This window comes from Phaethon aethereus (genome assembly GCF_964289735.1).
Source record: "Phaethon aethereus genome assembly, chromosome: 3".
NCBI lineage: Eukaryota > Metazoa > Chordata > Aves > Phaethontiformes > Phaethontidae > Phaethon > Phaethon aethereus.
This window is the reverse complement of record NC_138576.1, coordinates 60,899,546-60,926,623: the sequence shown is the minus strand read 5'-3', so window position 1 is coordinate 60,926,623 and position 27,078 is coordinate 60,899,546. Positions and strand designations below refer to the sequence as shown.

Below are 27,078 nucleotides of genomic sequence, written 5' to 3'. Positions count from 1 at the left end.
GATATCCCCGCAAGAATAACAAAAAAGGTAATAAAAGTTGTCACTGTTGTTTACCAAGGAGGAAGAACAGTTTCTCTTTCTAGGCTAAAAAACAAACAAAAAGAAACAAACACCATTGAAAAGTTGTTTTGCTTTTAAACCACCATACAGGTAAACGTAGAAACAAGATACTGAATCATATTTTCAAGACAAAGCTTAGGATAAAATAAGACCTCAGCTCATAATGTATTATAACGCAACAGCTAACAACAATTTCACAGTCAATTGCTCCTGCTTTGTAAAGCTACTTGTTTTGATATAAACTTGTTGTTTATTTCCACTTCATCCAAGGTTATCTCCCAGCAGCCAGCCATGCTACTCCACATCTGTTCTTGCACAACCCACACCACCTGGTACTCCAAGTGTCACCCAGCAGCTCCTTCCGCAACACGACCGATGTGGCCGCAGACTGCTTGAGCGGGAACATTTCCCAGCTGCTATACCTCTTCCGAGAAAGATCTTAAAAAGCTATCTAAAAATCTTCCAGCTTACCACTCTAGCAACAAGAGTATTTTCTTTTTAGAAGACTCCTTAAAGCACAGCTCAAGTGAGAAAAATGGAATTTTCTGCTAAGTCACGATCTTCAGCACTGACTTTGCTAAGGGAGAGCAAAGGCTGACTGTATGGGCTGAGGGTCAGCGTCACTAGAACGGTCCTCAGTTGAGAATCACTGAGACTTTGACACAAAACAAAAAACTAATCTATCTAATGATCCTTCTCTCTAGTACATTAACTTCTTAGTTACAAGGTACCTAAGGGAGGGAGTAGTATATTAATCTTGTTGATGCTAAAAACTTTATTACGTGCACAGGAGGAATTATGCATAGAAAATACGGTTGATCAATGAGTCGCCACAAATGGAAAAAGGTTACATGATCTCACAGCAGTAGTTTACATAAGGGAAGACTTAACGCATCAAGTTATTAATATAATGCAGGAATTTCAGAGATTCTTCCTTCCACCTTTTCTATTTGTATGCTATAAATATATTTTTTCAGGCTACAACATAAAAATAAATACATAGAGCATTTGAGAATTATAGTAAGGCATTTCAGGCTACACACTTTTTTTTTTTTTTAAATAAAACATTAAAACCAGTTCCCAAGCTTACAACATCCAATTTGAGACCTCTGAGAAAGGTCAGCTTGTGGCCAACACTTTCCAGTGAAACATGTCAAAAGATTGTCTTGCAAAAGTTGTGTCTACCACCCATGTACGTATACATAATTCCTAAATGCTTCCCAAAATACAATAACCGGAGATTCACATTCCGCAGCCAACTCAGTGAGGATGCTGTGGTTCCCCATTCATTCAAACGCACTGATTTGCAAGACAGCTAGTAGTAGTTCATGCTCTGCACAGCAAGAAAGATTTAGTGTGTGTGAAACTTTACAGATCAGGTCCTGACTACATATGAAAACAACCTACAGGGATTTATAAAAGCTAAATGTGAATACAGCTATGTAACAGACAAAATGTTTTGTTTAGACTAATTAAAATTTGCATATGCAAAGGAAGCTTATTTTTGACTAGTAAGCCACAGTCCTGATCAAAGGCTGCTGTAGCAACCACAAAACATTACAGTCACATTGTATACACAGTGTCTATATTTAGCCCTGGTAGAAATCTTTGCAGAGCAGCTCTCTAACCTGAAATGGCATATCCTTACCATGGTTGTACTCGATCCCAGACGTGTAAATGAGACACATGCCTGGCTTTTTACTCTAGTGACTCAATGACCTTCCTATACCTGTGCATATCACAGGGTTCCTTCTGCTTCCACAGACAAGAACTAGCAGGCGCCCACTGGCAGCCCCATTTCTACTCACACTGCATCAGAGACTTCTTCTGTCTGCAGATTCTAGTCTATTTGTTTTGATCACAAACTTTGTTAAGTAAGCTTTCTGTAGTATAAATGTAGTATCTGAAAACAACAAAAAAAGTCGCTAATGGAAACAGAGCACCTTTTTTGGAGAATAAAGAGAAAAACCTCTCTAAGTCAACAGTCCTCGTGACGATACTAACAACTTCCGTCAGTACTTTCCTTAAAACATACTCATTTGAACTACAGTTTTCAAAGTTGCCCCAAGCAACTTCAAGAATAAAGAGCTAAAACAGAACTGGTCCATTAGCGATAGAAAAGAGGAAAGCAGAAATGACCATCTGAACTGACTGACTGCAACGTAACTGACTGATGCTTCTCCCCACAGTGTTTAATCTTGCCCGATTCCCACATACTACAGCCCACTGAGAGCTCATCACACAACCTACAGCATCCCCAGCACACAGTGGCTTCTGCGAATCGACAGTGCCACAGGCACTTTGCACGTAAAAGTGATCAAGAATCTGGGCACTCCATAATTTCTATTGTATCCTTATGGCACGCATCAGGTTTTCAGATAGTGCCAAGCCTACTCCTCCTGCCCACTGCTCCATTTCAAGGCAATGACCATCCAATTCTCAAAGAAGCAACCTTGGCACTAGGAAAAATACCAGGTGAGGACCGAGTATCCACGACGTTCATCACAAGACCTGGAGTTACTGCAACCCTGCCTGGGGTTATGAACTCTGCTTGCAAGATGATGCTTTTAGAGGTCTCTAAAGCCTGGCCGAAATTACCCCAGACCCTCCACTTCACTCACTCCTGAAAAACCTCGACTATAATGTCCCAAGGAACCACAACAAGCCTTCAACAGCTTAAAACTGTAACAGCAGCCTCAAATTTACTAGGCCTTTTGACACTATGTGTACCCTCTTAGTAAAGCAGATACAAAGTCCTGTATACACACAAGACAATTCATTATTGCGAGTCTTACACACACTGGTACGACGCAGCAGAGCTCGGGCTGTGAAGAGCACAGCTGGACAGCTTACTGCATCTTAAACAAAACTCCATCCCCTTGAGACACCCCCTTCAGCCTCCACTCACTCTTCTCACACAGTGACCTGCACATCCCAGCAAGGCAGACTGGGCACCCACACAAGCTGCCAGCCCCTCTCCCGCTCGGAGCTCAAACTCATCACCTCCTGAAGAAGTTGGAGGCTGAAGGTCTCATCCACCCCTCTCCCAGCTCTCAGGTATTTCCCACCCTTCATGGCAAGAGCTGTCATGGAAGATGGATTTAAGAACATCATTTGTCAAATTATTTCCTTTTTCAACTACTTTGGAAGATTTAGAGTGTTTTTGTTCGGTTTTAAAGGGTATTTCTCGGAATAAAACCTACATCCAGTCTCGTCCTAATGGTTATGAGAGCAAAAGAGAGCTGAAGGCCAAATAAATAAATGAATGAAACCCCTCAGTTTGACCAGTGTCAGGTTTTGCAATTAAATCAGCCTTTCAGACGAAACAACACGCATCTTTTTCCAGTGAATGGATAAGGTGTTACTGCAGAAGATAATTTGTTCTTCAGTATCAGAGTCAGTGGATATGTTATGTTTCACTAGGAAAGTTGCTGGGGGAAGGAAGAGGGAGAAACAAAAAGGGAGGGCAGGAGGAACAAACAGTTTATCTACAAAAACACTCCAGTTTCTGAGGAAAGAGTTTTATACATCTGTAATTTCATTTAGATGCCAGATAACATTTTTCAAGCTAATTGGTTCTGACAGGCAAAACATTTCTTCTGAATTTATAGAGAGGCATCCTTTTACAGCTCCTCAAAATCTTTTCTGAACAACAACTGGTAAGACATTTTCTAAGTCTGTCCAAATACAGAATTTTCCAGTAGAAGTCTTCAATCTGTTACTGTGCACAATGGTTGGCGTGTTTGTTTTTTTTTTTTTTTACTGAGTCCCATGAGAATCAGAGGAACTGGTTCTTAATGGGCACTGCGAGCTGGCTGCAGAAATCTTTCGGGCATCTACCCTACAGAGGACAGAGAACAGAAACTTTCTGCCACAAAACCACCATTCTCATACCATTTAATAAAGACTAACAACCAAAAATGAGCATAATTTCAGAGTAAGCAGGTAAAAATACAAGGTCAGCAGTGCTTACTTACATTAATTTGCAACTGACTGCTTAATAGCTTGGGCATTGACTTACAGGAAAATAGCTAGGAAAGATTTCAAGAAATAGCCTACTTCATCTTCCAGACCCAAGTCTATTTGACTGCCTACAAAAGGCAAATAAATCTGCATTTTTAGAATAAAACAGCCTGAATTTCCCATTACACAAACAAGGTAAGTGGTTAGTGTAAAAAGAAACTGATCAGAGAAGGAAGGGTGATGTTATCTGCACAACTTTCACTAGAAGACTATGAGCAACCAGTAAAGCTATGCAACTCTGATGCTGAGACAATAAAGAAATGGAAATCTGACAATAATTTTTTTCTAGGAATTCCATTTGGTTTTGATTAACACTTATTCAACGAACATGCCTAACAAACAACTGAATAGAGCTTTGTTTGACATATAATAATTAATCACAGAGAGTACCAGGTCCATATCGGAGGATGGTCTCAAAAACTCCTAGGATGGTAAGGCATGATTTTTATTATCTATTAGATTAATAGAAGTAATACAGCATGGACAACTCTCACTTTAGAAACAAAAACTTCTAACAAAGTAATCTTCCAAAAAATATAAAAAAAGAAGGGGAAAGGGAGAAGTAGTCTTCATTTTATCTTGAGGCTGACACAGTTTTCCTTTTGGGAAATTTTCCACAATGTGCATCCTCTAAAATGTGCCTTGATATCTGGCATACAATCAGCTTAACATCCTGCACAGCACAAACAGATCACATTCTACAAATGCTGGGGTTTTTTTAATCCATTTATGCAAATATGCAGTAAGATTAACAGAACTTGCAAAGAAGAACTTTAAAACACTTCAGACATCTTAATCTGTTTTGTTCCCATCAAGATCCCTGTTAATTTGTGTTGTATACAAAGTGATATACACCCCAATTATTTCACTCAGCTTTAACCACTTTAATCCTAATTTAAATCTCTGCACTCAATATAATATGTACTAATTTTTTTGTACCCTACATGCCTTTCTCCACCCATCCTGAAGAGCTAAATAAATCAAATTAATGACATTAAAAAAACCTCTGTACAGGAACCTTACAATAAAATCCCTGGTTTGATCTTAGTCAGCTATTCTGTTCCAGTCTGCACAGATCATCCATCTCCTCTTCACCCAGCTCGGTATCAGCACAACTCGGCCAGCTCTGGCAATGGCTGTGCTCTCATCCCGCCTGATGTAACCTGACAAGTAAGCAATCTCAGACAAAATAAATCATTACTGTTTGCAAAGCCAAAGGAAGTCAGACTGTTTACCAGACTGTAAGGCTTCGGTCCCGACTTCCTCAGCGTGGCTACTTTCACTTCACAAGAGAAATTAATACAAAACCATTCATCTTCAGTGGGAAATCTTCCTAAAACTAAACAGCATCCACCCCGCAAGAAAGCATGCTCCATGAAACACCAGCCATTTCAGGTGGGTATGCATCCTGTTTTGGAAACAAGCAAGCCACAAGGCTGTATGTTTACTATTAAAACAGACTATTAGGGCAAAAAGAAGGGATAGAACACATTTTTTTTTTTAATGAGAGATTTAAACAATTAACTGCAGAGGGGAAAAAACCTATGAAAAAAAGTAACTCTGCAATAGTTATGAAGGACAACAGCATGGCTGCAGTATGGTCATTGCAGACACTGAAAAGTGTTCATACTCTGGTCATTCCAAATGACAAAGAGCAACTACAGAAACCTCTGATATTAGTAACACAAGTCAAAGCTGGGAATTTCCACTTTTATTGGAACTCCTGTTACTAATTTACAACAAATACCAGCACCAGGTTTCACACATGGTCAGTCAACGGCAATGCTCAAGAAAGCTGGCATGCTCCAAAGAGTGAAGTGCTGTACTGACAATCAAGGTATGCCTGTTTTCTTCCTGATACTGCCATTAGCTTACAAAAACAAGTCACTCTACCTCCGTTTCATCATCTGTAAAGTATAGGGAAGGATTTGTAGTAAAGCTGTTCTGGAATTTTAAAGACATTGTACCTTCTGATAGAAAAAGAGTTTTTAAATTAAATGAAAATATGTTAATTTCCCCCCCAGTATTCTGACTGTTATCGGGGAATTTTAAATATCCCACTTAAGCTCTTTTATGTTTATTTGGGAGGGGGAATCACCATTTACCAGGGTAAAACTCAAGAGAGTTTTGAGCTGTCAGAAAGTTTTTATTTTCTTAAATGTAAGAATGCAATGTTCCCACACAGCTTAATAAACTTTCTATTTTCAAAGGCAAAAAGTATCCCCATCTTTTCTGTTTACTTAGCAAAAAAGGTTATGATGTGATGTATTTGGCACTCCATTACCATGCCAACAATTTAATAAAATCTTTTCCATAGAGAAAGGATTTTGGAAAGTTGTTTTGTTTGATTTAGACATCTATGTAATTCCTTCTCTTATAACCTCAGTTACTGCAGGATGTCAAAGAACAAATCCCTCCCTTCGGATGACTCCTTTAACTTTGCCTGAAGTTCACTTAACAGGCTTGTTCAATTAAACCCACACCAGATCTGTCTTGTCACAAATACCAACCGGACTCTTACTACACTCCCATCCTGCTCCTCCTCTTCCCTGCTAACAATGCCAGACACTTTCTTCTACTGTGGTGTTCATTAATCGCCCCAAACCACTCCTACACATGCAACGAATTCCTCCCGAAGTGGCTGGCTCAGCAAGACGCTCTCCCTGCACCGAAGCCCAGGCCAGGGAGGATCGGCCCTTCCCCATCACCTCCAGCCGGTGCTGGGCTCCAGCCGCTCTCCCACACGCCGTGCCAGCTCCCCGAGCCACTGCTCCCCTTGACATCAGCTGGCTGAAATGGTAAGGAAAAGGGAACTGCAGCTGCACGGCAAAGCAGAGTGTTACAGGGAAGCTGCGCGGATTCTGCACAGGAGAGTCACACCATCTTAGAACTGTTAAGATTATTTGACAAGGACAATAAGCACATGGTAATCAGGCTGGCTGAAACACATTTCAAATTCTCCCCAAAACTTTGACAAACTCCTCCCTCCCTGCCTCAGTTGAACACTCTTCAAGTAACTCAACTTTCATGAAACAAAGAGGAAGGTCCTTTTAAATTAGTAATTGATAAACATAGGGAAACAAAGTGCAAGAATTGATAATGACCCAAAAGAAGAAAGAAGACAACAGTTTACACAGAGAGCTGTGGGGTGTGCACACCGCTCCATACAGTCACTGCTGCACACCCACTTTCTCAGATCAGGTAAGTACCAAACTTCCCTGATAATACAAAGCCAGTACTAGTATTGATTAAAGTGACTGAAAGCAGTCGGAAGGAAATTCAGTGCTCAATGACTCAAACAGCAATAAGCATTTACAATGAAGCAATAAAACAGTAGATGAAAATCAACTATCATTTAAAGCCAAATCCATGGGAAATGTGCCATACATCGTGCAGTCATAACGTAGCTGGAATCCACCTCCAGCAGAAAACCTCAGGGAGTGGTATTTTAGTATTTCTTATAGGAAAAGTACCAAGGACACCACACTAAATTCTTTCAAGAAATGCTTTGCAGATAAGGTGAAAAGCAGCTAAAAATAAACAGTTTAGGCATGCTGTGTTTGCCAAAAACGTAAACAGGTACAAAAAGCAACTACAAAAACTCATCATGGCAGGGCCTATGAAGGGCTATGGAGAACACAGTCATGGGGATATAGTCTCCCTCCCTCTCAGCAGGTACCTAGCCCACAAAGTGCTAGAAGCCTGTACACCTGTGGGCACACTCCTGCATGCACTCACCATATTTTTTTTTTTTTTTCCGTTCTTAAGCATCCCCAGCTGGCCCCTGTCGAAAATAAAGCATAGTGAGTGCAGCAGTAATGGGGCAAAAAGCACAACAAACCCCTAGGATTCAGCGGGAGGACAGTACTATTTGTGGAAAAGGAGATGGCTCAAAGCTTGTAGCTCAAAAGCTGTAGCTTAAAGAAGTGTTTTAAGCCACTTTTGCCAGCAAAAGAAGGTGCCTGTGTCTCTGCTCACCGTTGATCCTATACCCAGGAGTTGTCCCCGTTCTCATACACCACCATTTGTTGTAGCTCCACAGAGACCAGATCTCAGAAATTATCTACATTAAAGATAACCCAGCAAAAGTGCCAATACATAAATTAAATTTTCAAAATTGGATCACTCTCCCATTAGATCCCACTTGGCTGTTTATCAACACAAAGGAGAAGGTCAAAAGAGGAGACAAGACTGCTCCTCCAAGCAGCAGTGCCAGTTCAAAGGCACTTTGCCCAGACAGAAGGGCTCATCAGCCTAGTCTCGCTTGTTCTCGGTAGCATTGGGCTGAGATCAGCAAAAAGAGGAAGCCAGAAAGCCAAACCAGACACAGGCCACGCCATGCCCAACAGACCTCTGGACAGGGGCACTGAAGTGAGAGCTTCTTCCCACTTATCGAGAAAAGGCACTTTGATGATGGGAAATTTTCATGAAGGTCTGTACTGTGAGGGCTGGCTTCCCCTGCTACAAAAAGCAAGGAAAAAGTGACTCTGCTGCTCCCACAGCAGCAGGGAAATCATTGTTTTCTTCATAAAGAGGACCTTATAGTTGAATGAGTTGACTCAGCTTGACAAAGGAAGTCACCTGGCTGACTCCGCTGACCGGCAAGGTCAGGAGGATCAGAAAGTAACCATGATCAAGAAGTTAGTAACCAAAGTAAAGTCAAGAGTTCAATTATTTCTTTATTTAAAGGACCATTAAGAGGGATATCTTATAGAGGGAGGGGACTGAGATTCAAAGCATCTGTCTTTCATTAGCTTTTGCTTTTATTTAAAAAGTTACTTTGAAAATTAACATTTAAATGTCAAGGCTGTCTATTTGCATTATTTGATATGGCATGAAACTACATTTTAATATAGTTGTGAAAAAAAGTAGTTTAAAAGAGAAAAACACAGGGAAAAATCCATACAACTTCATTTCTTATTATTAATAGAGAAGAGCAATGATGAAAGAAAAAAAAAAGCACTAAAAAGGAAGCCAAACTGGTGTTTTTAAATGTTAACTTTCATGATGACACCACAATTATCCATTAATCACATCTGGAGCTCATTATGTAAGAGCTGCTGTGCACATGCTAACAAACAGGTTGCAAACTCACATGTTCAGGAACAAATTTACAGCAAGAAGCGCCGTGACACAAGTGGAAAAATGTTGTATTTAATGTATTTCAGAGTAATTGTTAAAAACAAATCTCAACCAACCCACCGTGTGCCTCAGTTCTATGCTTTCATTCTTTTCCCTCAAACAACTTGTAACCAATTTTGCAGGTTGAGCAGTTTAATTGGCTTCCTGAATAGAGTTCCCATCAACTGACATGCAGCACAGAACTGGAAATGCCCAAGCGTACAGAAGATCCTGTTACATGGATTAAAGTTCTAAGAAATACCCAGCAATGCTGATAATGGGTAGGAAAAAGAGGAATCTGTAGCTTCAGCGTTTGGAATAATGACCGAAATTGTCTCATACAATGGATATTTCATAAGCAAGAATGGTAATTCCCCTCCATCCAGAGGAAGTGTCTGCATCAATGCTTCTATACAAAATACTACGGCACCACCTTTTTAATGCTATGGTCAAAAGATCATTAACCGTAAGCATAAAGATGACAAGACAGCGTAGGGCTTGTCTAATGGGACAGTCACATGGCAGGCATGTACCAGTGCAACTTGTCATATGCATATACATTATGCTAAAATGAGTATTTGGCATGGTCTGATATTTCTCACTAGCCATACCATTATACCAGTGTAGCAGGTCCTCCATTATGTTTACACTTGTAAGAAACAAAGTGTGTGTTAATTACTATGTCTTAAAATTTCTCTGTGGTTTTAATATCATATATAATATTATTTATGCTTTATTTTTGGACTGACAAAAAGGTTTGGATTTTTTTCACTTACTCTTCAGCTGACACTGCAGCACTGCGTCCAGCTCTGGAGCCCTCAGCACGGGAAAGACATGGACCTGTTGGAGCGGGTCCAGAGGAGGGCCACAAAAATGATCAGAGGGATGGAACACCTCTCCTATGAGGACAGGCTGAGAGAGTTGGCATTGTTCAGCCTGGAGAAGAGAAGGCTCCAGGGAGACATTATTGCAGCCTTCCAGTACTTAAAGGGGGCTTATAAGAAAGATGGGGACAGACTTTTTAGCAGGGCCTGTAGCAACAGGACAAGGGGTAATGGTTTTAAGCTAAAAGAGGGCAGATTTATAGTAGATCTAAGGAAGAATTTTTTCACAACGAGGGTGGTGAAACACTGGCACAGGTTGCCCTGGTAGATGCCCCATCCCTGGAAACATTCCAGACCAGGTTGGACGGGGCTCTGAACAACCTGATCTAGTTGAAGCTGTCCCTGCTCGTTGCAGGGGGGTTAGACTAGATGGCCTTTAAAGGTCCCTTCCAACCCAAACTATTCCATTCTAACTTTTAACATGCGATCAAAATGTTTATGGTTTGAAGGGGAAGAAGAAAGGCAAAAAGTAAATCTTGCCCTCCATCAACACGATGGAAGAAAAGGTAAGCGGAGGACAAGAGGTTCCGCTCCATCTCCACATTCACTGGACTCTGTGAGTCCAGAAGGTCCCGCCACACTTTCAGGCAGATGCTGAACTAGAATAATAAGCTGGGGAAACCAGAAAGTTACAGCACTCTTGCATTTGATCTTACAAGGCAGCCCCCCTCTGCTTAACACCAAGTGGCCTTGCTGCTGGCAGCAACCACATGCACCCCAGCTGCAGCACGGCCAGGGGGCTAAGTGAAGCGGAGCAGGAGGGCAGCCGGGATAAGAAGGCCAGCTATCTTCAATCCCCTGCAGCGTTCAAGGGCAACGGCCTCTGGCCAGCCAGAGCCAGACAAGGCAGGTGCTCTGCGACACCCTGTTCTGCCGCCTGCCACCGTCTCCCCTTGCCCGTTCCCTTCTGGCCCGGGACGGAAAGCTTCCTGGCACGCTGGGTCCTACCCCTGCTGCGGCAAGCGGGTGGGGAGCTCCTGGCCTGCCCCCCTCTCTGGTGCCCCGGCTTCTCACCCCGCAGCAGCAGTGCCTTGGACCGGCTCCCACCGCCCTGCCTACAGCTCTGCAACTGCCGCTGTTCTACTAAACCTAACAGTACGGTCCTGCAAATGCACGACACTGCTCAAACGCATCAGGTCGCAGGACCAGGGTCTTACGCTGTAGTTTTAAGAAACTGCGGGATTGCAAAAAAAAAAAAAAAAAAAAAAAAAGGAGGGGGGAGGGTCGTGTTTGGCAGCATTTGTAACACAAAACACTTCTATAATAACAAAATCCCTTCTCAACTTCAGGCAAGCAGAGCTGCTTACATACAGCACCTGCTGTGGTCCAGGTGGAAAGAATATCATCTTTTTAACACAGACACTGAACATACAGATAAATCTTCTGCTTAAGGAGATTTGATTTTTAAAGATTGTCTGATTGAAACATGTGATTAACACCTTGAAGCCATGTATTTATAGAAGTGTTACTGAAAGCAAAAATCCAACAGAAAAGCACTGTTATGTCGAAGTATAATTTAAACTAAGTTCACCCGTGATTGGCTAGTTGTTAAGTTTATGCCTACTGAAATAAAACCAGCCATTCCAGAAAAGCAGTGGTAAAACGCTAGAGTTATTATCAGTATTTTAAGTGCTATTCAAGACAAATTCTCTGTGCCAGAGACTGCTGTCTGACAGGAAAATACTCGGTGCACTAAAACACCCAGAGAGCTGATTTATGGCTCATTTACATTACAAAGGTTTTCCAGCACAAGGACAATTCTCTCCCTCCCCCCCCAAATCCTAACCAGTTCTGCTGCTCTCCTTGGGATTTTCTCCCACACAAATCAACAGGACAAATCCCACAGACCCAATGGAATAGCATGAGAGACTTAGAGCATAACTGACATACATGCTTAAATTTCAGATGATCCTAGGAAACACTCCCTGCCCAGACTACAAAATAGGACAGAAGAAACCCCACCACAAACCTACACTTACAACCCACCTCCCCCTGCCCCAGTCAGATTGGCAGGAACAGGGTGAGGTGGGGAGAAATCCCTTCTAAACCCAGGCTGGAAGCTGGATTAATGCTGAGGGCAGGAGAGCTTACCAGCCTGGCACCACAGGGAACCTAATGCCATCAGGAATATCCCCACAGCCTCTTACCCTGTCCAAAGCCCCAGGGAAGGGGGGAAAAAGCTTAATTTCCCGGGGAAGGTAGCTATAGAATGCTTTTCAATCCCTTGGACAGACGGACTGCACACACCTGCAGGTATCATTCATATCTTTCCCTTTAAACATGCAGCACCGTTACCAGAAACGGGCCACCCCACCAGCCAAACCAGCAATCCAATTTAGCATGGCACATGCCAGGAACAAACGGGCAAAAGTCTTGAATCACAGCGGCAGATACAAGGCAGGCAATTTCATCTGTGGGCCAGAAACACCAGCAACCCTCCCTGAAGGGGCATGTCCAGCTTCGTATCAACCCAGGTTTTCTTCAGTCCAGCAAACTCTAACATACCTCACAATGCTAACTCTTCTCCTTCTCAAAATACTGTACACCCCGTTCCCTACCACCACAAGGACATGGAGCACAGGAGACCTGACCAGGGCTGCTGCCTCAAGGTGGTAGGACAGCTGGGATTTCTCAGAGCATGAGCAAGAGATGACTAACAGCACTACCAAAAAGTCAGCACCATTAGGCATCTCTTTAGGTGTGTGCCTCTATGTCACTTAAACAAAACTATGCCTGCTTCTGGGAATGGCCCTGATGCCACAGCAGCTCCTTGATGGCAGATTTTCCATCCATAAGAGACGTGGCAGAATCAGAAGGCTGAGTGGGACCACTTCTTTCAGTAGCATCTTACACAGCATCACTTTAAAATTCACCAGGGAACCACACATCTGCCAAGCATTCACAGAATCACTAAGGTTGGAAAGGACCTTCAAGATCATCAAGACCAACCATTAATCCAGCGCCACCATGTCCCCTAAACTATGTCCTGAAGCGCCACATCCACACTTTTTTTGAACACTTCCAGAGATGGTGACTCCACCACCTCCCTGGGCAGCCTGTTCCAATGCCTGACCATTCTCTCAGTGAAGAAATTTTTCCTAATATCCAATCTAAACCTCCCCTGGTGCAACTTGAGGCCATTTCCTCTTGTCCTATCACTAGTTACTTGGGAGAAGAGACCAACACCCACCTCGCTACAACCCCCTTTCAGGTAGTTGTAGAGAGCGATAAGGTCTCCCCTCAGCCTCCTCTTCTCCAGACTGAACAACCCCAGTTCCCTCAGCCGCTCCTCATAAGACTTGTGCTCCAGACCCCTCACCAGCTTCATTGCCCTTCTCTGGGCATGCTCAAGCACCTCAGCATCCTTCTTGTAGTGAGGGCCCAAAACTGAACACAGGATTCGAGGTGCAGCCTCACCAGTGCCCAGTACAGGGGCACGATCACCTCCCTACTCCTGCTGAATTTCTACCAGCATTTAAGCTAGACTTAATTTTAAAACAGTTCACTGGGATTAAGCAGAATTTCATGCAGTAGGTCCTAAGAGCAGGAGAGAAGACATATCTGGGAGGCTGAATGCACAAGACCATACCTGCAGACACTACACAAACACAGTGTAATTTTAAAAGGTAATAATATCACCTTCCTACAGACAACAGTAAAAAGTCTGTATCTCACCTATCCAGAAAGCCATCTTCTGAAGCCACCAAGTGTTACAGCCTTTAAAATAAGTCTTTAAATCCCTCCAAGGGCCAGAAGGTAATTGGCACAGCCCACCAGGCACCTCCAGCACACCCCCTGTGCCCAGCATACGCAGCTGCAGGCCACAGGGAAGGAGAGGAAGACAAAATACATTACAGCTATATTAATAGCAACTCTTATCAAAACTGCACAGACTTCTACATCAAAAGGCCTATCATGAAACTATTTATGTTCTAAAAGGAGGCTAAATTAAGTTTCTTTTCTTGCAGTTTCTTTTTCAAGGCTGACAAGAGACACCCAAAGGTCCCTTTGGGAAAATCAAATATAAGGTCATCATATGTCTGCTGCCTAACAAGCCAGCCTTACATGTATCTTGCAAGGTGATTAGTGAAAATTCTGAAATTGCTGGTGTGAGACAGCATGTTTGAAGATTAAATAAACAGAAACTCTCTTCTCTGTATATTCTGTGATATAGCCCTCAAAGAAATCAAGAACATGAAACTCTCCCTTTCTTCTCTTTCCTAAAAAAAGCTTCTTTATACAGAGCCCACACTGTTACCCAGTCTCACTTCACATGCAGAGGGAAGTAAACGGGTGAGGAGATTAACCATGCTTCCCGTCTTATGCAAGCTTTGTATCTCCATAAATAGCGTTTCTGGTACTGGAAAATTTTGAAAAATCCTGAAGAAAGCCTCAGGGCCCCATTAGATACTTTCACGAACTCTGTTATCCGATAACAAAGTTCTTCTTCAATCCTAAATGGTTCCACTACTCTTCAGGACGAAAGCACTGGAAAGAACTGAGACTGCACAAACCACTGCCTTGATTATGGTTCCCAGGGCAAATATTCACATTGGGAATAATTCTGTGATTCACAGGCTAAGTAGAGGAGCACCACAGAATTTCAAGACCACTAATATAAAAAAAAAAATCTCAGAGTCCAGAAAGCAACAGCAACATGAGATGAGGAAACAGTTCCCAAGATAAGCAGCTGTGCAACGTACTCTTCCCTGGCACTACAACACTCTTCAGGAAAAGCAGGTTAAATCTTCCCCCAACTCTCATTCTCCAGGTTTACATCTATGATAAAAAGAACACTTTCATATTTTTTTCTATATACAACAGTAAGTTTATGAGCAATGAAAAGCAAGTGTCTCAAGCATTTGAAGGACCGGATCAACCTCCAAAAGCTGTGCTCAAAAACTCCTCGTGCTGCTGTCTGTGAAATTCTAGACATTCTTTTATGTCTGAAGACTACAACGGTTACAAAGGACAACTGAAATACTAACCTACACAGCAGCAGGCAGAAAGTCTGCTAAAAACATTGAAACCCCTCCATTTTAAGTAACTGGAAAGCAAATCACAATACTGCATGTTTCAAAAATATTTTATGGCTTCTCTCAGCAGCCAACACAGCAAATAAACTATCCCACATAAACACCCCTAAATAACAGAGCAAATAATATCCATTGCACCCCATAAATCTGAAGTAGCGATATTTTCGGCCTTTTCTTAGAAAATACAGTGCCTCAGGCATACATGTTACTGGTTGCAACAATACGAGTAAAATGCAATACTGTTTTTAGTTTCAATAACAGGATTATGAAGTAATGTTTATACGCCTGGAAGCAGAGCTAAGAAATTTCCATTATACAGATGAGCTGAGATGATGTATTATTTCCTAGAGTCATTTAAAAAAAATTAAGCATCTCCAGGATCTTGGCCTGACTATTCTTCACACCCAAGATAAACCTCCATGATGGTTTGTTTTAAAAACAATGTGTGGAAACTTTTCCTTCTGAAAGCAAAAAATAAATTATGGGTGCTAAAGGAAACCTGAACAAACATCAACACTTTGGCTCAGCCAAACAAGAGCAATTGTGAGGAGACAATTGCTAGAGAAATAGTGATCTGAGGAGCACCCAACATTTGAAGCCTGTGGCATGGGTCTAATGACTCTGTCCAACAAGAAAAGCACCTAACAGAAAAACTGGTAACAAAGTTTCCTGTATAGGAGATGCCCCAAGGAAAGTATGTTTGTGCATATATTCCTTAACTGGATTTCCCTCCTTCTTAGCCACCACTGATAGCCTCCCTTTCCACACACTCCCTCTGTGCTCGATGCATTTTTCTCATTTCATCATCTGCCTATGTCTTAATAGCCACAGGAATGAAAAATATGAACTCTACAAATACTGAATATGGGAATAAAACAGAAGAAATTCCAGATGAGATGCTTATAAACCTGTTAGATTGTAATTTGCAAAAGACTCACCAAAGGAGGGACCATAGCATGTCAGACCAAGGATCTGTGCAAGGCAAAATCCATCCTCCAAATGCAACCAAGAGCAAGGACCAGGGAAAGACCAGAACAATATGCCAAGTATATTTGACTCCTCCTCCAGCTAAGCTTTCTGGACTAGCTGTTTACAGCTCAGCAACTATGTATTAATGATTCCTACCTGTCATGGGTTGTGAATGTTTAAGAGGAAAGCTAAGGTTTGGCTGTGATTGGAATGCTGTATACCATTTGTTGTATGGTTTGTTTTACTTATTTTTAGGTATTAAAAAATAATTAGGAGAAGGAAAAAAAGCTGTAAATTAGAGCCTGGTAACAAGTAAATGATAAATGTACTAAACACTCATATATATCTTTGTAAATCTTCGTTTTAATGTACGAATCTTAATCTGTATGAATGTAAATTTAGGTACCTAAGCCAATAATCTAAATAAAATTAAAACATGATGTGAATGTTTGAGGATAATAAGGCAACACGAGGTGAACATCAGGCTGTAAAATGGCCTCAGGTTCTGACAGAGTATTAGCAATCTGGAACTAAAGGGAGTCTCTGCCTACTCAGATGGGCTCTGGAGCATGTCTCAGACATTTACGTAGTTGTTTTTTTTTCAAAAGAATGATGGTAACAAGACTGATGTAAATTCAACAAACACAAAAGCACCCAAATCCCAGTGAGAATATTTTCGCTAACACAAGCACTTCATCTTTGACTTCAAAAATCTGGCTCTCAGTGGCGACCAAAAAGAAAAAAAAAAAAAAAAAAGAGACGGATAGCTAAAATTTGTAATTCCCCTGGAAACTATTAAAAAAAAAAATCATTCAACTTAAGTATCAGTTTTACAGTTCATCTCTATACAGCATTCTTCAGATTAAGGTCACCACAAGTTGCAGATATAACTATTAATAAAATTAATGTAAGCATCTCAGTCGACTTTTTGAAAAGACATTTTTTCAAATAAAGCAGTACTTATTTTTTGTTCTCTGCTAAGATAGTAGTAGAGAGCTACTTTACATATGTTATAGATAGATTATATAAAGCATGGAAAATGCTGAGTAACTCACATTGAGGAAGGTTAAGAGACACAGGAAACTTGAAACTAAAAAGAGCCCCTTTTGTCACTCTTTCAGAAAACTACTCAAACTCTTCCCTTACAATTTCTCGTCTTCTAGAACTTCTTGTCCAAATACACCCAGTATCACACAATAGCACAGGCAAAGCAATCCAGTTTCAAACAGTACAGACTGTATAGCGTTCCAGACTACCAATTTATAGCCAAAGTAATTCTTTCCATGTGACACACGTCACTCATTTTGCTAATTTCTTTTTAAATTAAGTTAAAAATTTAATAGCTATTCATTTCACAAGGTGAAATACCTCTGAACTTGATCCTACACCACAGGCAGGGGAAAACCAAGAGGTTCTCCGTTCTGTAAGAGGAGAGGGAAGATAAAGGAAGCACAGGCAAAGGGAAATGGCAAGTTGTACCAGGGTTCAAGGGCACCTAATCACAGTAAAAAGCACCAAATGTCACAGCAGAGTCAGGGACCCAATACACATAGAAGTGCCATTGTACATCTATTACTACGCTGTACTATGTATTTTTGGACTTGCTGGATACCAGGGCAGACTTCACAGCAAGAGGAAACAGTTGCAAGAGCCGCAGTAATATTGGTCCATTTGGGAGCTAATGACACAGAAGTCAACGGAAGAGCCTGAAAACAAAGTCTGAAGAATTAGGCAAGAAAACTTCACTACACAGAATAGTCTTTAAGTAGGAGTAGCAGTCTCAAATAAGGACCTATTGCATAAGAGATTTATGCTTGCATGTTACTCTCATACTTTCACTTCTTGCCTGTTAAACGCCCACAAGCTGTAACATTTTATCTGCATAAGGAATCTAAATTTGTCTTTAAGAAGTTTTGTAGAGATTTCTATTTTTTTTGAGAAGTTACTTGTTTCATTTCTTGCCAATCAAGGCAAAAAATAAGCCCTTTATCACAAAACACAGTGGGTAAAGGAGCATTCGGTAAGAAGCAAAAATGGATGGTGAGGGTTTTATTCCTGCTTCACTTGCCATAGGGAGGGGAAGAGACCCGGGAAAACTGAGGCACTCAGAGCATGAAGATCTGTAGGGGAAAGTTGTGTGGCTCTCTTCTATAGAGAAATTTGAAATATTTTAAAGGGTAAAAGTTTAAACCAGCTTCTTTACAACACTAAATTTGGGGCACAGAGATGCAGACAGCTATTTCATTTTAATCTTGCTTCCTCTCTAGCAGTTCCGGAGCTGGTTTGTCAGCACATAACTACCACTACGCTAACCACTCCAAGTATTTTGGGGTTCTCAGGCTAACCTCTCTAACAACTGCTAGCATGATCAGTCAGACATGGAATGCCACCCCTTACCAAAAGCTGTCCAGGAGGGGCCAAGATTACACCAGCTTGAAGGCCAAAAGCCACTTTCTGACGGGAAGTCAGACCCTTTAGGATGCTGGCAGGGCAACGAGGCCACTGGTCATCCCGCTGTTCATGCCCACACACTCCCTCGCTCTGCCAACAGAGAACTTGGGTTTCTGTGAGCAGAAGCTTAAGAGAAAGAGCTCTCATCTCCCTTTTTTCAGTTAATGCTTTTGTCCTTGTTAATACCACAATAACCCTTCCCCCCATATTAAAGAGTGAAGTTTCCTATTAAAATTTGTGTATTTTCGTTAATATAGTCTACCAGGTAGTTATAAATAATTTTATTTCATCAGAGTTGAATATATAAGTTTTCTCCTTTCTAACCAGGATATAAGCAGGATCCTTCTTCTCAGCCCTGGAGCAGAGCAGAGCCCTTTTCCCCACCCTCCTAACAGAGAGCACATGTCCTGCTGGCAAAAAGTCTAACCAGTTTCCCGTTCTCTTCCTTGGTAAGCAGTAGAGTCTTCTCTCCTGAACAGCTGATCATAGGCAAAAATAATAAGATTCAGGTAAAGGTGGGGGGAGAGTACTTGTCTCATGAGAATGTTTACTATAGATAAATTTAGATTTTGTAAATACTATTATTATCTTGGGCTCACAAAACATAACAGTAGTAAGAGGTATGGGGGGAAAAACCAATCATAATGGAAGTAGAGGGGTACATGCATTGAGGAATCAGCTGATATTGCTCTGAACTTAATAAATAAGAGCCCAAGCTGGCAGGAAAAGCACGGTGTTTAAAGTAGTACACAAAACAGTATGAAGGTGCTTAAATTTAAGGACAGAACAGGTGTCCACACATTCTAAGACATGAAACAACCAAAATTGACAGCAACAAAGCACACACCTGATTAAATTATCTCCATGTTCCAATATCAGGCACCTAAGCTGGGAACTTCTGTCTACATCAAATCAAAAGCTAAATTTAAAAAAATTTTAAAAACCAGGTAGAGACATTGTTAGAATATAAGCTGCCTATTATTTTCAGGTACTCATATGACAAGGGTCATCACGTAAAGCATTCAAACCCTTCATCTGCAAGATGCTGGGACACCTGTCTATTAGAGGAAGCATGCTAGACTTACGATGGTAGACTAAAATCAAGGACATGTAAATTCAGTTCTGGTTCTGCCCCTGACTGCACACACAGACAATATACATGAAAGTAAGCTGGGCATACCACCTCCTGACCTACTTTAGCTTCTATTAAAACATGACTTGAGGGTCTGCAAAAACATTCCCATAGAAATCATACACAGGTTTCCTTAGAGCGGGAACTTAATTTAAGGGCCTGCAACCTACATAAAAGAAAAAAGATGCAAGCCAGGAGGGAAGGAGATAGATGACCTCGCCAAAGTTACATAGCAGATAAGTGCTAAAACTAAGAATTTATTTCAGGTCTTTTTTACCCTTGCCTAATGTTCTGTGCCCACACAAGACACGCTGCCCCTGTGAATTTTTAAGAGAATAGCCACAGATGACACAGGAAAGGTGCAAAAGAAATTAAATAAAATGTCAACGACTTTGCCGAAAGCCTCTTGTGGCTTTCCATTTTGTTTAGCAGACAACATTTAGAAAGGACTCAAAACATTCTCTTCAATACGAAAACATCTTACTCAGACATGTCTCAAAGCCTGAGTCCTCCTTAACAAGAAATTACTTGCTCCTTAGTACAATCTCTTCAGCGACTTCTGCTTTATCCTACTTGATACCTCCTCTGCTATAGATGCCATTATTTATTTCCCTTTATCAAAATCCAAAACTGCAACATTCCTTTCTGTCAACATCAACACAGTTGCCTTTCTCCAAATGGAAAGCAAGTTACTCGGCATTAACAGATGTCCTTCACCACAAAACTTCCTGAAATCTTCAGCCACCACTACAGACCACCTGAACAGCAATAAAGAAGTGCTGCAACTTTTCCCCACACTACTACTTCCAAGTGGGGTGACAGGCATGACTCTAGATTTCTGTAACGCACTAAGGCTAGTGTTTTAGTGCAGCTTCAGTAACACTTATTAAGTACAGAGCAGAGACAGTATACGCTTTTCCTCTTCAATGGTGCAGAAAGTACCTTTGAGTCAAAGATGTTTTCTATACCGATTTCCTTCACCCCCCCCAAAAGTAAGTTGGTTCTTCTTGCACATCAGAGCTCAGAGATGATTATAGACTTGCTAAATTAACAAAGACAAGTTATTAGGAAATCAACATCACTTATTTCTTAAAAATCACCAATCATGAATTCCAAATGATAAAAATGATTGACTGAAAAGACTTTGCTTTTAATTATAAAGCTTATATACTCTAGGCAGCTTAACCTACCAGCATAACTACCCTTTCTTAGCTGATCTTATCCTATGAGATAGTGCTACTTAGTCCATGCTTCATTCGAAATCAGATAAACTTTAGGTTTAGACATGTTTATGTTTTAGATGTGCTTGTTTTTGTAAACACTCATCAGGAACTGGATGCTGGAAGCTCAAATACAGTGCAATTTGCAAGTGAGTACCCAAGAACAGTTTTGTGTTACAAATAACAGTTATAATTCAAGTTTATCTCCACTCCCGAAAAGGAGAAAATCACCACTCCTACATTAGGGACACAGCAAGGAACGCACTTTCTGGATACATAATGCAGCATGGGTTTGAAAAATCGTAAAGCCTTGTGAAAAAGGCAGAATGAAGAGTTCCGTATTTTAATCAACGTTGAAATAATCCCTGTAGCCTTACCGAGCAAAATAACCTTGTCTTCGTTCCTTCTTCTCTTCCTTGGTCTCCATTATGTACAGTCAAATGGGCAAGGTGAGCGGCCAAGTGTGATGCTCTTCTTCCCCTCAGAACCTCATATCCAGGCAGAGTCCCCTGTATATAACATTTAAAAACAGAAAGTTCAGAAGTGAACATGTCAACAACACCTCCAAAAACCAACAGGGTTGTGGAAATGCAACTGACCTAGTGACAAAGCAAAGTAAAACTTTAACCAGTCAATGCTTGCCATGTGATAGCCATTTAGTATACAATGAGACAAAACCAAATAAATGCTCTCAGGCCAGTTTCTCCGCAGAGGAAGAGAGATACTGCAAAGCTGGTAGAGCTTGCTACTGCAAAGAGCAGTAGCAAGTCTTAAAACCCTGGAAAGATGAAAATATTTTGCAAGCTGTTAAATAGTTTATACCAAAACATCTTCCTCGTTTCATGTGTTTTATAGACAGAAAGATCAAGAGCAGCTCTGGAAATATCCAGTACGAACAGTATGACAAGACAGACACATACTGTTCACTTTATTAAAATTGTGTAAAATAGCGAGAAATAAGAAAGTTTTAAAATAATGTGAAGAAAAAAAAGAGTGATCTACATTCTTTACACAGGTTTGACTGTTGTGAACGATACACAAGTTTAAACAAGTATACAGGGAGAAACTTGATGGACCTTCTGCTCTCCAGATGAATTGCATTCAATTTGAGATAGAACAGGACTAGTGAAGGTTTTCTGAGAAGTTAAAAAAAAAAAAAAAAAAAAAAGGAGGGGTGGCAGGGGGAGACCAGTAACACTGGCTTTTGACACAGAAATCACCACCACTTTGCAGAATGCCATACTGAGGCACCTGGAAACCAGGAGTTGGGAATTTCAGAACTGCTTGGTAATTACCGCAATTAATGATATGCCACATAATTGCTTTCCAAGATTCCTGCCAAGATATTTTATCCTCTTCCTCCCTCCAACACATTCAACCCAGCCTGATAGCTTGAACATATACAAAATAAGGTAACTTCTGAAGAGTTTTTATCAGTATACCAGATTAAAGTTCAAACCAGAAGTTACTACTAAATATTTTAGTCTAATGGGCTGTACAACAAAGAAAGGGAAGTCATGTAAATTATGATTTGTAGCAAAAGAAGAAAAATTCCTCTGGGACCTAATCAGTTCCCATTATTTTCCCCTGCATTAAAAGATCATAAACTACAAACTGCCATATGTCAACAAAAGAGATAATGTAGTAAAAATTGACTAATCTGCTTGGAAAACCAAAGAACATACCATGCTACATTCTATCAGAAATACTTGCCATACTTTGCTCTCCATATTTATGGAGCCTCGGTCCACAGCAATTAAAGTCCATTGCTTCAAAATGCACTTTTTCTTACTCATTAATTTTGAATACATTCAGTGCATCAAAAAGAATCTAGTCTCTCTGATCTTTATGCATCAGGTAGAGACTTACAGTAATGGTCATTCTTTAAACAGCAAATTTGCCTATGACATCTTTGGCTTTATAAATAGAACACTATTTTATCTCTGCAAGTTAATGCATGTCACAGTCTTCAGCCAGACACGAAAACCTACATGACAGTAGCACAAGAAAAGCATCAAAACAAATTGCACTGCTCAGACGTCCAGTCTGTATGAAGATACCACATACTTCCTGAGAATTTCGATGCATCCTTATCTTCCCTGTTGGAGCAGGTCCTTAGATCTTCAGAGGATCAAAAACAGTGGCTTTGTTAGCACTGCATTTAGAGTTACAATACATCTTTCACAGCATACAACTACAACCTCTATAGCAAACTACAGGGAGTTCAAAGAGGAACCACTCTTTCCCCTTTGCCTGCTTTGCCTTCAGTACACTCTGTGACGTACAGGCAAGGGCACTGATGGGCCAGAGTGGAGTCCTACGTTGACACCACGAACTATCAAATAACCACTGAGCACCAAGAGAATATTAAATCTATGAGAAGAGGGAAGTGGGGAGAGGCCCTCTCGTCTCACTGAAACATGACCAGCTGGGATTAATGGAAGGAAGCAAGATCTGGCCTCAGGGCCTCACCCTGTGGAATAGTCAGCGGCAAGTTCCTTCCATTTATTCTCTTCCTCTCCCACCATCTACCGACCCCAGCATGGTGATGGCAGACGAAGGGAGTGATACTGCCCAGGGAGCCAGGGAGAGAAAACCTCACCTGCCCACAGCCAGGCAAAGAGAGACATGAAGAGAGAGGAGGTAGGGCTTAAGCTTGGACCTAGCCGCAGATGCTGCAAGAGGTGCCAGCACCAAGCCACCGTGGTGTTTCTCAGCTCGCCAAGTGTAAGGTTTGCTGTGTGCTTTCATCAATGCTAATGATGAAACAAAGCTAGCAGTGACAACACGGGTACAGAGCCTGTTCTTCCCACATCAACTAAACGCAACTCCAAGTCCTTTCACATGATGAGGGTGAATAAATCAAGACCTTAAAAAAAAAAATTTATATTCAGAACAGATGAGCACTCAGAAAATTGGAATGTTAGGCATAGACCAGAAGTAATAAACACATTCAGGTGATTTTTTTTTCCTTTTGCTAATCAAAATACACAGGGATCTCATATCCAGTCACCAATTAATTAAAATTTTCACAAAATAAATTAACATCAGGTCCCACTCCATTGACTTAACACTTATTTAGTTCGCCTTCTTAGAAGAACAAAGGTGGTGTTCTAGGAAGGCATATTTAAGGCTGAAAGTTATACTTTGAAAATATAGTACTAGGAAAAGCAAACTGATTAGGAATGCAGACTTCATAACCTCTGAGTTTACTTTTGTTCTTGGGCTTAAGAAAAAAAAAACAGCCTGAAAGCTGGGAGGATCACAGTATAACCTGCAGTAGTTGCTACTGAAAACTAGTATTTCTGAAAGGTCCTTCTCAATTTCTAGTTCTAACAGTAACAGTACAAAAGCCATGTTTACATTACAGGTTGTCACTGATATTTTAAAGTTACATCAAAAAAAGCAAACCTACTCCACATTTCTCCCCTACCTGTAATTTGATTTCTCCCCAGAAAGAAACCCCAGGTATTCTTTATTAATATTAACTGCTTAAAATGTTTTTAAGGACATATGATTAAAATGAATCTTGGTTTCCCGGTAGCTCCTTGCTGGTAGAGATGAAGACTGAATCAGGCAGACTATTAAAAATGTACGTATTTGGGGGATATTTATATGCTGGGAGACAGACATCTTACTCATCTACCATGAGTACAGTCCAAACTCAAACGATGACAAAGCTGATTTTATAGAAAGCTCAGACTCTGTTTAACACTTTCTACACTGAAACTGAAATAGACAGTGAAAAGCTTATGTATCTACAGCAATGCTAATTCTTTTTACATAATTTCAAAGAGGAAAGATATTCCTGATGGACAAACAATGCATTTAAGTAACGATCTTAAATTTGCCACTCTCCAAATTTATCAGGTTCTGACATTGGCTAATTATATGAAGAAAAGAACAAAATACATAAAAATATACCTCTTTTTTTGCTGTTAGTCCTATTCGTCTGGATTTTTTTTCATTTATATTAGCATATTTTTGGATACTCGCCTTGTCTGTTTAGGCTTGCTGCCAGGGAATTTTGGGGATGCTACTGGGAGTTTGTACTGAGGGTAGGAATGCTCCAGCAAGGCCACAAAACAAAAACAAAAAAGAAAACAAAATTTTAAGGCAAAAAAAAGTCACAGGAACAGACTGAACTCCTGACTGTGGGTATCCATCACACTGCAACTGCCACCACCCTCCCAAGACCTCCAGAAATGCTGCTTCCAGCTCCTGCTGCCCACTCTGCCACCTGGCACTGCAGCACAGCAGCCTCCTGTCATGGTACATTCAAAGCAGCAGAAGAGGAAGATGCTCAAAGTGTGAGAATAAACAAAGGGCAAAGGACCTGTGTTTGAGTGGAACATTAAAAATAAGTATATGTGTGAATAAAGCATCCTAAATCCTCTAGAGACTTGGATAAATTTTTCCAATTTATTTAATTTTGCCTCTCTTTTCCCTTCCTTCTCAGGCAGCATGAAGAATAATATACCTTGCTACTTGCAGTTTAAGTAGTTTGCATTTTCATGAGACAACAAAAGGACCTGCCTGCTGCACTCAAGGGTAAGCACCCAGAAATCCTGTTTGCTGGGTCTAAAGCATGATCCATCAATCCTCCAACTGTGAGCATTAATTTACAAAACTGTGCACACAAAAAACAGCACTTCCAAAGCACTAGCAAAGCAGAAGCCAATTAATTATCTGATTATTTCTAGAACATTCAGTGGACTCGATAGCTTGTCTCTGGCCTTCTCCGCCCACTGCAAGTCCTGGAAAGACATAGAGATTAAAAAAAATGTTCAAGATCATGCAATTTTCTCTATATATTTTCACAATCCTGTAGAGTCAACACCTCTCAACCCATGAGGTAGGAAAACGCTGTTAATCCCCACTTTGCAAATGGGGAACTGAGCTACAGGAAGTACCTCTACACACTCAAATGAGAGCAAAGAGCAGTGTGGGAGCAACTATCCTCCCACCAGCTTTAATCCAATCAGCCCAAATAGCCAGCAGCAACGAAAGCAAGGAAGGAGACTAATTTGACAAGGAGTTTGTTGTGGAAGCCAGCAGTTTGTTATTATTTTCCATGTAAAATTTAAACTGACAAACTTTGGAGATCCATAACACAGTCTCACCTTTACTCGGCTCTGCGGGCATATGCATAGAAATTAAAGCTCAGATCCACGAAAGAAAATAAAAAGCCCAACTCCCCCGAGGATCTAGATTTAAATAGTACTCTCAGCTCCTTCAGGAAATATGTAAAAAAGCAATTAATTGAATTTAGGGAAACCAAGTAAAGGGTAGTATCCTGTACCTTAGCAGGGGCCCCACAAGGCAAGCGATCATGTGGAAAACAAGCATGGGAGGTGAGAGGTCTAAGCACAAATTTTCCAGAGTTAGGAGGATGAAGCAGATTAAGGCAGAAGACTCCCAGTGAGACAGCCAAGCAGACACGGTCACGCCATGGATGTAACAGGGAGACTCCGCTGTGCCAAGTGAACAGGATGCTGCCCAGACACACCAGGTAGCTCCCACCTGCTCTCTAGTGCAGCATCCCACACAACATTGGGTTTCTTATTTTTGCTTCTCTATTTTACCTCTGCACCTGAGACTACAGGCAAACACCACACACACCTGCTCATACCACTGCACACTTCCTTACTATCATCTGCTGCAATACAAACATTCAGATGTTGCCACTGGTCATTTTCAGACATGAAGCACTACTAATGATTCTGCTTAGATCTGCAACTCTGCAGCAGAGTGTCTTCTTACAGCTAACAAGTCTTCTGGGTACATCAGCCAATTCTCACCCCTAGAAAAGTGCACCATGACAGACAACGATTACACCAAGTCAGTATTAATACCAAAAAAGGAAAGACATGTATGTAGTACTACAAGAGCAATATTAAAAATGTCTATCAAGCTGGCAGAACAAGAAATTGTAGAACAAATCACAGATAGAGGGGAATTACTTTCAGTGTATTAGTTCGGAATCTGAACCCTTGGGGGTTGCTATCTGCGCCTCTGGTGAGCCCAAAGCAGTTTCCAGGGCACTGTGCAGATGCAGATACAAACACACACCAACAAGGCTGCAGCATACGGTCACACAAAACACCTTTAAGCATAAGGCAACAGAAACAGGTTAACAGGGAAAAGGAGGTGTGTTATAATTTGCTACTGGTTCGTATAAA

General features: G+C 41.0%; 1 protein-coding gene across 1 annotated transcript in view; it reads right to left on the bottom strand.

Moving 5' to 3' along the window:
* The window catches only part of NCOA7 (nuclear receptor coactivator 7), a gene marked incomplete at its 3' end in the record, with an annotated part of 90,683 nt that overhangs the window by 49,853 nt on the left and 13,752 nt on the right, over positions 1-27,078 (bottom strand). Inside the window, exon 2 of the mRNA XM_081998051.1 lies at positions 21,274-21,405. Coding sequence (XP_081854177.1) covers positions 21,274-21,323 — 50 coding nt within the window. The 5' untranslated portion in view covers positions 21,324-21,405. The remainder of the gene's footprint in view (positions 1-21,273; positions 21,406-27,078) is intronic.